Below are 12761 nucleotides of genomic sequence, written 5' to 3'. Positions count from 1 at the left end.
GAGGATGGCCAGGCAAGCATTGGTATAGTCGAGCCATTTGAACACTGGAATACACCAGACACCAAAAATTGAATTCTCAAAATATAAGTCTACTTTTCCCACTTCTATGTGGCAGCCTTATAGTTCAAAATTAACCATGTTCATTTCAGCATCGGCAAAGCAAACATCAGACCTCAAGCTTCCCACTGCCAATTATTGGACTTGGCAAAAAGGTGATGACACCACTAACTCTGTATATCAAAGATGTGTTATTGCCATATAAGGGAGGTTCAGAGCAGGCTCAATCCTCAGAACAATCAGGCTGGCCCCAACAATGCTGTTCAAACCTCACTACAGACTTCTGGGGTAAGTTATTACTGGATCTGTTGCTGGGAAAATTTTGGCAGTGTGCTTATTTTTGAATGGGTTTACTGTGAGCTTTTGATCTAAGTTTTAGAAGTTTGTAGTTCCAACTGTGTCTTGGCCAGTCCTTCATTTACAGACCTACTGGAGTGTCTTACCAGAATTTTACCGGATCCTTTCAACCCTTAAGAAACACTAGAAAAAAATCACTCTAATTTTAAAAGTGCACCCCCTCCCCACTGCTTGTTGTATAAGTTATGTAAATATGATCTTCTTTAACTAACACTGTAAGCCAGAACTACAAAAATAGCAACACCAAAAAACATTGCTTAAAGGCCCAGTGTGTACGTGTACGGGAAGACACAATCATATCATTTATTGCACATCTTTTCTGCTGCAACAATTATATTTTACTTAAAATTCAAGCACAAGAAAAGAATGAAAGCCATATTGAAAAGCTCACCTGGCAGCGGATATCGTGCTTTTTGCAGTGGGCACTAAGAGCAGTATCAAACAATGCACGCATTGCCATGGAATTTACAGGGACATTAATTCCCGACGAGTTCAGGACATAAGCCTCAACCTAAAAGTTTTTAAATTTAAATATTCTGGAGTTAAATTGAAAATTTGTGAACTGGCTCTGTTTTTACTTCTGTTACTAAAGTCCTTAAATAGTTCAGGAGATTTATAAGCAGTGTAAAACACTATTTTTGTGGAGGGAGGGGGGTTATTTTAATATTTTCTCTAATCTTTTGGTCTCTGTCTGCTACACACCTTCCCCATTAGAGAAACAGAACATTTTAGCATTTTGGAAATGGTTGCTATAGCAATGAAGTCTCCATAAAGGACCAGCAACGAACAGGACTGCAGAACTGAACCACCCGGTGAGCACCTTGTGCAGTTTGCACCAACCCTTCTGTCTGACTCGACAATTACTGGTAATCTTAATCAAACGTTTCTTTGGACAGGGTTAACCCCAGAGAAAAAGAGTTGTAATTATTATTGTGATAAAGGGGTTACTTTTTGTCCACTGAGATAATGAGCCTCGGCGCACACATGTGCCGCTTTTGTCAGGGGGCTTTGACTGAGTGGCACTGAGCAGCTGAGCGAGGTTAAACTGCGCGCACACTTCTCAAACCAGTTGGCCGCCACCTGCCCGCCTTTCCCGGCGTACCCTCCTGACCTGACCTGACAAGCTGTTACTAAACATCACGGTTTTTGAACATAACAACGTCGTATTATGTGGCGAGCTACTGGCATGTAAATGAGGGCAGTGACAAAAAAAAAAATCAGAAGCGGGAGCTTTCCATCATCTGTGTACACAAGTCAAGCTCCGAGCAGAATGCAGGAACAGCAGGGCCCTGGATCTGGGCAGAGTGAGCTTCATTTTGTGCTCACTGCTTGCTAAGCATTTTCTGCACACATGTCCCAAATTAAAGGGGGGGGGGCGGTCAGGGGAGTTTATGATCAGCAATTGCCATCCCATATAACATTTTTAACAAGAAAGTCCTGGGTTCAAGTCCCATGACGTTGTGACAAGTTTATCTATCTTTGTGAGGAGACCGTTAGATGCAGCATCTCACAGAGCAGAGGGTGCCAGCTTGGGGATGGGGTGACAAAGGTTGCAGTGTAAACCTGTTGTAATCAGGCCTCCTGTACAGGGACTGCAGAAAGGCATTGGCAGCCTGTGAACTGGAACAGCCCAACCTCCTGACTGACGCAGGCTGCGCATAAGCGTGGGAGTGCAATTAAAGTGACAGTGCTGTTTACAATTCAGAATTTTGTCGCCTTCTCCTCCCCCCAGTGTTCTCCCCCCCCTCGTTTTCCCAGTGGCACTACTGGTACAATTGGCTCTGCAATATAAAGAAGACAATAAAGTTAGGGACTTCACAGATCATTGCGACCTCTGAAAATCACCTCAAAATGACCAAAGTGACAGCTTCAAAGCTGTAAGTCCCTCAGTTTATTCACCATCACAACTTAGGTGTCTCTTCAACGAATCGTAAGAATTCCCATAATTTCAGCACACAATAAAATGATTGGGCCATTTACTCAGCGCATTATCCCTGCAAGACAGCAGCAAAACCTAATAAAGTCAATGCAACATTTGCTCGTCTGTCTCTATTGTTACGCTAATAGTTTAAAAGCATCCATAAAATTTCGCTGAGTTTTTGCTCGTGTGTCGCAGGGACATGGTTAGAGATGAATGTGTTCTGAGTGAGCTTTGAGTGTTCTCCTGCTACTTCAGTCACTTTAAGCTGCTTTTACATTAATGCTGTTTTAATTTAGATTCTGGGAGTCCAGAGCCTATAAGCCAGCTCCTCGCATTTACACTGCAAAATCTGGTTCCCTTAACCTGACAGCAGACCCCGGGACACAGTTTTAGCTGTAATTAGCAGCATAAATGCAGTGACCCAATTCATGGAAGTTGGTACCCTGAAATCCAATAAAAAAGCAGCATCAGCAGGGGTTAGGTGTCCTTGAGACGTTTCAAAGAACTGGCCTGTGTATTTAAAGCCACAGAATCCCAGAGTTTTTGCAAAATACTTTTTCTGAAGGGTGGATCAGTGTTGACATCATCGAGCCCCGACCGCTGGCTTAACTGTGAACTGAGCGGCTGTGAAGTCTGCAGCTTTCCCCCCCCCAGGTAAAATCAGGTTGGAAAAAGATCAGAAACAGAAGAGGCCATTCAAGGTCAGTTTCTTTGCATTCTTTGAGGGGCCCAGAGTGTGGTGTATGTAACCTGTTCCACCTTAAGAGAACTACTTTAAGAGATGTACTACTTTCTCTTGGCTGCTGTATACTGTAATACCGGTGGTGACCACACCGGTATATAAGTGTTGTGTAAGGATTTGCTGGGCAGTTCAGCCCTGACCTCCGAATAGTAAAGACCTGTTAAAAGTTATTCTTGTTGTCTGTGTCAGTGATTGATCCTAAACATAACTGGGACACACAGACTCAACAGTGGCGACGAGTCCGATCTTACCCTGCGGCAGTTTTACATCCAAGGCAGCTTCGTCCTCAGAACGGGCGTCGAGAAGAGGCATCCGCCCTCATCATCCTGCTGAGCACCATCACACGGGAGGCATCGAGAACCCGGGTTTAAAAAGAAAAAGAATTCTGACCACGAAGCCCTCCATCAGCGACAGGCAGTGAGAACCGCTGGGGAGGCGAGAACGGCAGCAGCAAGGCAATCGCCATTGCAGCCAGCGGGGGAAGAAGGCAAACGCGGGAATCCGCCATTGTAGTCGGCGGGGGAAGAAGACGAGCGCGGGAAAGACCGCCAAGCGCGGGAAGCCGCCATTTTAGTAGGCGGGGGAAGAAGACAAGCGCGGGAAGCCGCCATTTTGAGAAAAAGAAAAAAAAAAAATTTTTAAATTGCAAGGATGCCTAAACATGGGAGCATTAATACCTTTGATAGCGATATCGAAGATTGGACCACGTATGTAGAATGCATGGAAGTGTATTGTAAAGCAAATAAGGTACCAAATGATGAGAAAGCACTAACCTTATTAAGCTCAATGGGTGCGAAAACATGCGGGCTATTGAAGCACCTTCTATCACCAAATAAACCGGCGGATCAGACTTTCACGAATATTGTTACTGTCCTGAAAGATCATTTAAACCCCACACCGCTGATGATAGCGGAACGATTTAAATTTTACAGAAGAACGCAGCTGAAAGACAAAAGCAACGCTGAATTTTTAATTGAACTGCGTAAGCTAGCAAAGTACTGTCAGTTTGGAACAGGACTAGCAGATGCGCTGAGAGATAAATTTGTGTGTGGATTGTTAAAAGAAGGAACACAAAAGCGACTGCTTGAGGAGAATAAGCTTACGCTTGATAAAGCTGTCACTATTGCAGCATCGCACGAAGCCACAGCGAGAGGCACGGCGGAAATGCAGCTACGGTCACCGGAACTCAGCACCAATCAAATGGTCTTGAGTACAGTAAAATGTTATCGTTGTGGAAAGACAACGCACGATCAGAACCAGTGCTGGTTCAAAAATCAGGAATGCAGAAAATGTGGCAGGCTTGGTCACATAGCTAAAGTATGCCGGTCACGAAAGAAGACCAGCAACAAAATGTCACCGCAGGAAAAGTACAGAAAGGTACACAAGGTGACAGAGAACAGTTCGAACGAACAGAAGTCAGATTCAGACTCCAGCAGTAATGAACTGGGTAGTCTAAGAGTACACAATGTTGGTAAGGAAGCAGACCTCCAAACAATTTGGGTCACACTTCAGATAGCAGGAGTCCAAGTGAAGATGGAATTGGACACTGGATCGGCATTGATGGTCATGAATAAGAAAGAGTACAAAAGGTTATTCCCACATATTCCCCTACGGGATACGGAGATTGTATTGAAAACATACACGGGGCAAAGAGTATACCCCATCGGGAAGATAGAGGTAAAGGTGGTCCACAAGGGCAAAGAAAGCCGAGGAATGGACTTATATGTGCTACCTGAGGGAGGTCCACCACTACTGGGACGGGAGTGGATTAGGAAAATGAATATGGACTGGCATTCCTTAAAAGCACTAACGGTAGATTCCGGTACAAAAGATGTCAAACCTAAACGATTGTCCAGAATATTGGACGATGCTAAAGAGGTGTTCCAACAGGGACTGGGAACACTGAGAGGAATTACGGCAAACATCAAGGTTGAAGAACATGCAAACCCGAAATTTTTCAAAGCCAGACCGGTACCTTATGCAATACGACCTGCTGTGGAAGCTGAGCTGGAAGGGCTAGAACGTTCAGGAGTACTGTCTAAGGTAGACTGGAGTGAGTGGGCCACGCCCATTGTCCCCGTCATGAAGCGTTCATCGAGCAACAAGCCGGGGGAACCGGGGAAGGTTCGCATCTGTGGAGATTTCAAAATCACTGTTAATCCGGTGCTTCACACGGTGCAGTATCCGCTTCCGCGGATTGAGGATATCTTCGCTTCGTTGTCTGGCGGGAAACACTTCACCAAGATAGACCTGGCGCAGGCGTACTTACAGATGGAAGTTGAGGAAGAGTCACGCCAGTATCTCACGATCAACACGCATAGAGGCTTGTACCGGTATAGTAGACTGGTTTTTGGAGTGGCATCGGCTCCGGCAATTTGGCAGAGGGCCATGGAGCAGGTATTACAGGGAATTCCAGGTACACAATGTTACCTGGATGATATTCTGGTTACAGGAGATGATAGAAACATAGAAACATAGAGATAGGAACAGGAGTAGGCCATTCGGCCCTTCGAGCCTGCTCCGCCATTCAATGAGATCATGGCTGATCTTCGTCTGAGATCATAGCTGATCTTACCAGTTCAGTACCCCGTCCCCGCCTTTTCTCCGTAACCCTTAATCCCCTTAGCCTTCAGAAATATATCCAATTCTCTCTTGAAAATATTTATTGAATTAGCCTTCACAGCCCTCTGTGGCAGGGAATTCCACAGGCTCACCACTCTTTGAGTGAAGAAATTCTTCCTCATCTCTGTTTTAAATGATTTGCCCGCTATTTTTAGACTGTGGCCCCTGGTTCTGTGCTCCCCGGCCATTGGAAACATTCTCTCTGAATTCAGCCTGTCCAGGCCTGCCATAATTTTATATGTTTCGATGAGATCCCCTCTCAATCTTCTAAACTCCAGTGAGTACAAGCCCAAACTATTTAATCTCTCTTCGTAGGTCATTCCCGCCATTCCAGGTATCAGCCTGGTGAATCGCCGTTGCACTCTTTCCATGGCAAGAACATCCTTCCGCAGATGGGGCGACCAAAACTGTACACAATACTCCAGATGCGGTCTCACCAGCACCTTGTACAGCTGTAGTAAGGTATCCCTATTCCTATACTCGAACCCCCTTGATATGAAGGCCAACATACCATTTGCCTTCTTAATCGCCTGTTGCACCTGCATGCTCTCCTTCAGTGACTGGTGCACAAGAACACCCAGGTCCCTCTGCACTTCCCCATCTCCCAATCTATTGCCATTTAGATAATAATCTACCCTCCTGTTTTTACCCCCAAAGTGGATAACCTCGCATTTATCCACATTATAGTGCATCTGCCACGTATCCGCCCATTCCCCCAACCTGTCCAAATCGCACTGTAGCCTCCTGACATCCTCATCAGAGCCCACCCCTCCTCCTAGTTTAGTGTCGTCAGCGAATTTGGAAATATTGCATCCAATTCCCTGATCCAGATCATTTATATATATTGTGAACAGCTGGGGTCCCAGGACAGATCCTTGCGGCACCCCGCTGGTCACTGCCTGCCACTCCGAAAACGAGCCGTTTATTCCAACTCTCTGTTTTCTATCCGCCAGCCAGTTCTCTATCCACGTTAATACTTTGCCCCCAATCCCATGAGCCTTAATTTTGCATGATAATCTTTTGTGTGGAACCTTATCGAAGGCTTTCTGGAAGTCAAGGTACACCACATCCACTGGCTCTCCCCCATCTATTTTACCAGTTACTTCCTCAAAAAATTCCAGCAGATTAGTCAAACACGATTTACCCTTTGTAAATCCATGTTGACTCTGTCCGATCCTTTCCCCATTTGTCAAGTGCTCCGCTATTTTATCCTTAATAATGGACTCTAGCATTTTGCCCACAACCGATGTAAGGCTTACTGGTCTATAATTCCCTCACTCTCCATCTCGACTGAGAGCTCGATCATATTATGATCGCTCTGACCCAAGGGGCCTCGTACAAGAAGATTGCTGATAAGTCCCTTCTCATTGCACAATACCCAGTCTAAAATGGCCTGATCTCGAGTCGGCTCCTCGACATATTGGTCCAGATAACCGTCCCGAAATGTAGTAAACAGAGAGGAGAGTAGCAGACTTCAGGAGCACACAGACAGACTGTGGTGGCCGGGTATCGACCAACAGATAGAGGAGCTGACGAAAAGCTGCTCAGGGTGCCAAAAAGTGCAAAATGCACCTCCGATTGCACCGCTGCATCCATGGGAATGGCCTTCAACCCCATGGCAACGTGTACATATTGACTTTGCTGGTCCTTTCATGGACTCCATGTTTTTAATTGCGGTGGACGCACATTCTAAATGGCCAGAAGTGATTAAGATGACTACCACTACCTCAGAAAAGACGATCGCGTTGTTAAGAACGATATTTGCAAGAAATGGATTGCCAGAACAAATATATTCAGACAACGGACCGCAGTTCGTGTCAGAAGAATTCCAGAGATTCATGAAGAAGAATGGGGTGAAACATTATACCTCTGCCCCATATCATCCGGCTACAAACGGGTTGGCCGAGAGATTTGTACAAACATTCAAAAAAGCGATAAAGGCCATGAGCGAAGATCAGATTCCACTACAACACAAGGTGGACAAATTCCTACTGGCATATCAAAACGCCACCCATGCAGTGACAAACCAAAGTCCTGCCATGATGTTCTATAACAGGAAGTTGCGGTCCAGGTTGGACTTGTTAAAACCAAATGTGCAGAGGGAAGTTGAAAACAAACAGTTCCAGCATATAAATAACAAGACCACTCGGAGTTTCGAAATAGGACAACCAGTGTTAGCCCGGGATTATAAAAACGAGAAATGGCAATCTGGAACAATTCGGGCCAGACAAGGACCCCTGATGTACACGGTAGATGTTGGTGAAAATGTAATATGGCGTCATGCTGACCAACTGGTAGAATCGAGAACAAGGGTCGAACCCATGGTTACAGCAGAGACAACCGTGGAAGAAGTTAGTGAACCTGAAGCATCTACCTCAGAAGTGAATGTACCTGATGATGATGTCCAATCCATAAGAGACCAACTAGATGAGTCACCCCAACAATGAGAATCAGAGACCCCTGAAAGGTGTTATCCAACTCGAATCAGGAGGCCTCCTCAGAGACTGAATCTTTGAACTGTTTTGCATGAAGTTGTATATATGTTATTATGTTATGTTAAATGGGGATATAACTGTTAAGCTAAAAAGGGAGGATTGTGGTGTATGTAACCTGTTCCACCTTAAGAGAACTACTTTAAAAGATGTACTACTTTCTCTTGGCTGCTGTATACTGTAATACCGGTGGTGACCACACCAGTATATAAGTGTTGTGTAAGGATTTGCTGGGCAGTTCAGCCCTGACCTCCGAATAGTAAAGACCTGTTAAAAGTTATTCTTGTTGTCTGTGTCAGTGATTGATCCTAAACATAACTGGGACACACAGACTCAACACAGAGGATCAGGAGTGCTCGTCTGAGCCCCACAAGGAGAGTTGAGGCCTCCCAAACCTGAGGCCTTCGCTCCCCCTTCTGTACCACAGGGCCTGGATGACATGCTCAAGTCCTGCAGGTGAACTAGAGGCCACAATCTTTTGACTCATAGGCGATATTCCTGAATCAAACTGTCACTTTCCAGTGAATTCTCCCTCAGTTCTTATTCCATTTAGTTATACGGATCCTACTCATTCTTAGTTTGCTTTTGAGACACTGCAGCTTTTTTTTAAAAAAATAATGCGAAACAGCACTGCGTTGGAGAGATAAATGTCACGCTGAATAGTAATTCCACTAAAGGTAATGTGTGTCACCCAGTATTCCAGTTTGAGTTGAAAATGAGTGAGCTTTCCATTAGTCAGCAAAATGATTTGTTGAGGAAAATGGCCCATTTTCTTGAAGAGAACCGGCAATTATTCTGACTGACACAATTCCAGTACACTTGAAGGGGAGGTTTAATGAGTGCTTAGAGCTCGGAACTAAAACTTATCTGATCCAATGAGACAATGCTATGCGTATGCTCTATAACTGCAATGGACCCCATCACTATGGCTTGCTGAAATCACGCCTCAGTGTCTGATTTAGTTCTAATGTCCTTGCTTATAATAGATATGTCTCTTTAATTGGCAACTCTCTGGGTGCTGAAAGTCTCCTAAAGCTTTCACAGTGGAGTAAACGTCTGTTGTTGTGCTTTCCTTGTATTCAACTACTTCGATTAGGCAAGTGTGTAAAATGTATGGGGAATGAATCAGTGCCTAACTCAACAATTCCTTCTAATGAGCACGGGATATCAATAACCCAGTGTGCACTGGCAATATATAATTTGTGTGATAGGATTTGCTGTGTGTCTCTGACAGGGAGCACGAAGAGCTAGAATAAATGGAAACATCTTCTTGTCTCCTTTCTTTAGATTGCCCAGGCATTCTAAGTCTAAGCTGGCGGCTAGGTGACCTGTTCCCAAATCTCTGCCAATACTGCTCTATAATACTAGCCTCCAGGAGGAGTTCGTAAGCAGCCTGGGATGACTATCCCTCCTCATGTTTTATCTTCTGGTGAAGTACCTAGTGACATGAATCAGTCATTCATGAAAGAAAGACTTATGAAATAATACTGAGCGGCCTACGGGTGGCGCTGTCCAGGGAGAGTATAAATACTTGGGCATGGGCCCAGCTTGTGCAGGACATTCTTAACAGGAACTAGTGAAGGACACAACTAGACCTCCATGTTGTAAAACAGTTGATTAAAGCTTTGTTTAACGCTTAGACCAAGTGCCTAGTAGTTTTCTTACGTCACCTAGCATCTGCTCAGCATCTCTCCCTTGACCCTGACCAATATGAAGTGTTTGCTGTGCAGAGAATTGCAGGTCCCAATACTTAAGAATATAAGAACATAAGAAATAGGAGCAGGAGTAGGCCATTCGGCCCCTCGAGCTTGCTCTGCCATTCAATAGGATCATGGTTGATCTGATCTTGGCCTCAACTCCACTTTCCTGCCCGCTTCCCATAACCCTTGATTCCCCTGTTTTTCAAAAATCTGTCTGTCTCCACCTTGAATATATTCACTGACTCAGCCTCCACAGCTCTCTGGGTAGAGAATTCCAAAGATTCATGACCCTCTGAGAGAAGAAAGTCCTCCTCATCCCCGTTTTAAATGGGTGACCCCTTATTCTGAAACTATGCCCCCTAGTTCTAGATTCCCCCATGAGGGGAAACATCCTCTCTGCATCTACCCTGTCAAGCCCCCACAGAATCTTATGTTTCAATAAGATCACCTCTCATTCTTCTAAACTCCAATGAGTATAGGCCCAACCTGCTCAATCTTTCCTCATAAGACAACCCCTTCATCTCAGAAATCAACCTAGTGAACCTTCTCTGAACTGCCTCCAATGCAAATATATCCCTCCTTAAATAAGGTGACCAAAACTGTACGCAGTATTCCAGGTGTGGTGTCACCAACTCCCTGTACAGTTGTAGCAAGACTTCCCTACTTTTATACAGTTGTAGCAAGACTTCCCTACTTTTATACTCCATGCCCTTTGCAATAAAGGCCAATATTCCATTTGCCTTCCTAATTACTTGCTGTACCTGCATGCTAATTTTTTGTGTTTCATGTACGAGGACACCCAGATCCATCTGTGCCGCAGGATTCTGTAGTCTCTCTCCATTTAAATAATATTTTGCTTTTTTATTTTTCCTACCAAAGTGGATAACCTCACATTTTCTCACATTATACTCCATCTGACAAATTTTTGCCCACTCACTTAACCTATCTATATCCCTGCAGACTCCTTACTCCTCACAACTTGCTTTCCCACCTATCTTTGTATCATCAGCAAATTTGGCAACAGTACACTCGGTCCCTTCATCCAAGTCATGAATATAGATTGTAAATAGTTGAGGCCCTAGCACTGATCCCTGTGGCACCCTACTAGTTACAGTTTGCCAACCTGAAAATGACCCATTTATTCCGACTCTCTATTTTCTGTCAGTTAGCCAATCCTCTATCCAGTCTAATATATTACCCCCAACACCGTGAGCTCTGATCTTGTGCAGTAACCTTTGATGCGGCACCTTATCAAATGCCTTCTGGAAATCCAAATACACTACATCTACTGGTTCCCCTTTATCCACCCTGCTCGTTACATCCTCAAAGAACTGTAGTAAATTTGTCAAGCATGATTTCCCTTTCATAAAACCATGTTGACTCTGCTTGATTGTATTATGATTTTCTGAATGTCCTGCTGTTACTTCCTTAATAATGGATTCCAGCATTTTCCCAATGACAGATCTTAGGCTAACTGGCCTATAGTTTCCTGCTTCTGTCTTTTTAATTAATTTCAATTTGACATTGCTGAGAAGTAAACACTTTTCCTTGCTTAATCCACCGTCTCCATAAAGCATTCCCAAACAGGTATAGCATGAGGTTAATACAATTTGGAAATCCCCCTAGAGTGCTCTAACAGCATTCTTTAACTCTTAGCTCAGAAGAACACTCCCTATTACAACAGTGTAACAGTTCCAATCCCCAGAGCAGCAATCCTACTGTGCTTTTGAGTAAGATTGTCCAATTATTTCCAAATTATGGGCAGTTTTGTACTGTGAACTCATCCCCCCTGGGAACTGAATTGAGACTTTAATTTTGCCGAGGACATTTAGCCTTCGTTAGAGAAAAGAATTTCATCCTATCTATCTGATGGATTTGAACTCAGGTCTCAGAGGCGGAAGAAGGCAACTACTCTGACCACTATTATAGGAGATGCCCAAGTAGATTGACGAGGGTTCTAGTTTCAAGGCTATCAGGCGTAGATAGAACGGGTTTGGTCAGGAGCTGACAGGGTTGTGAAGCAAAGTACAGCAGGATTCTACAAAGAAGGAGAGAAAAGCTGATGTCATCCATCTTATTCCATCACCGGTACATCACCTGTCAGCTGGAGTTACCACCTTCTGCCATAGATAAAAACTGACCCTAAAGGCACTTTTTTCTTTCAGATGCAAGAACGATCGGCGGACTATTAACAATTATTTCTGACTGTCTGAGAGTTTGCAGCAATCGTCTTTCCCCACACCTCATTTTGACAGGACCACTCTGAATTCACCATTAGGTCTTCCCCACATATTATTATATTTCACTAAAAATGTTAGCAGAAAATGATTACATTGTAAGGACCCCTTTGTGGAGCCCTGTAAGTACTTACTCTAGGTTGGATTTTTTAGCACCCAGCTAGAACCCTTGTGACTAAGGCCTGCCCACTGCAAGTGTATCGAGAAATAAGCTACAGTATAAAATTTGGTCAGGCATGTTTATTATTATTTCCATTTACACTAGTGTGAAATATCACCTTAGTCCACAAGTATCGTATTAACTACCAGTCACTATTTCCCTACTCTAGGCTGACACTTCAGTGCAGTACTGTTGGAACGCTGCACAGTCAGAGGTGCCGTCTTTCGGATGAGACGTTAAACCAGGCAGACGTAAAAGATCCCATAGCATTATCCGAAAAAGTGCAGGGGAGTTCTGGCCAATATTTATCCCTCAACCAATATCACTAAAAACAGATCAGCTGGTCATTATCTTATTGCTGTTTATGGAACCTTGCTGTGCATAAATTGGCAGCTGTGTTTTCCACATTACAACAATGACTGCAAAGGTACTTCATTGGCTGTAAAACACTTTGGGGCATCCTGAGATTGTGA

The 12761-nt window shown here is 44.2% G+C and overlaps 2 protein-coding genes across 3 annotated transcripts in view; one reads left to right on the top strand and one right to left on the bottom strand.

Annotated features, from left to right (window-relative positions):
• Window positions 1–12761, bottom strand: part of epha3 (eph receptor A3) — a 268070-nt gene that overhangs the window by 229411 nt on the left and 25898 nt on the right. The gene's annotated exons all lie outside the window — the stretch shown is intronic.
• Window positions 1–12761, top strand: part of LOC147107757 (uncharacterized) — a 35161-nt gene that overhangs the window by 19123 nt on the left and 3277 nt on the right. The window contains exon 2 of the mRNA XM_086007373.1: window positions 1129–4899. Within this exon, the coding sequence (XP_085863499.1) occupies window positions 3729–4899 (1171 nt within the window). The 5' untranslated portion in view covers window positions 1129–3728. The remainder of the gene's footprint in view (window positions 1–1128; window positions 4900–12761) is intronic.

The sequence above is a fragment of the Somniosus microcephalus genome, chromosome 14 (genome assembly GCF_052327205.1).
Source record: "Somniosus microcephalus isolate GS21.2 chromosome 14, FLI_Smic_1.0, whole genome shotgun sequence".
Lineage (NCBI taxonomy): Eukaryota > Metazoa > Chordata > Chondrichthyes > Squaliformes > Somniosidae > Somniosus > Somniosus microcephalus.
The sequence above is the reverse complement of the archived record's forward strand: the minus strand, read 5'-3'. Positions and strand labels throughout refer to the sequence as shown.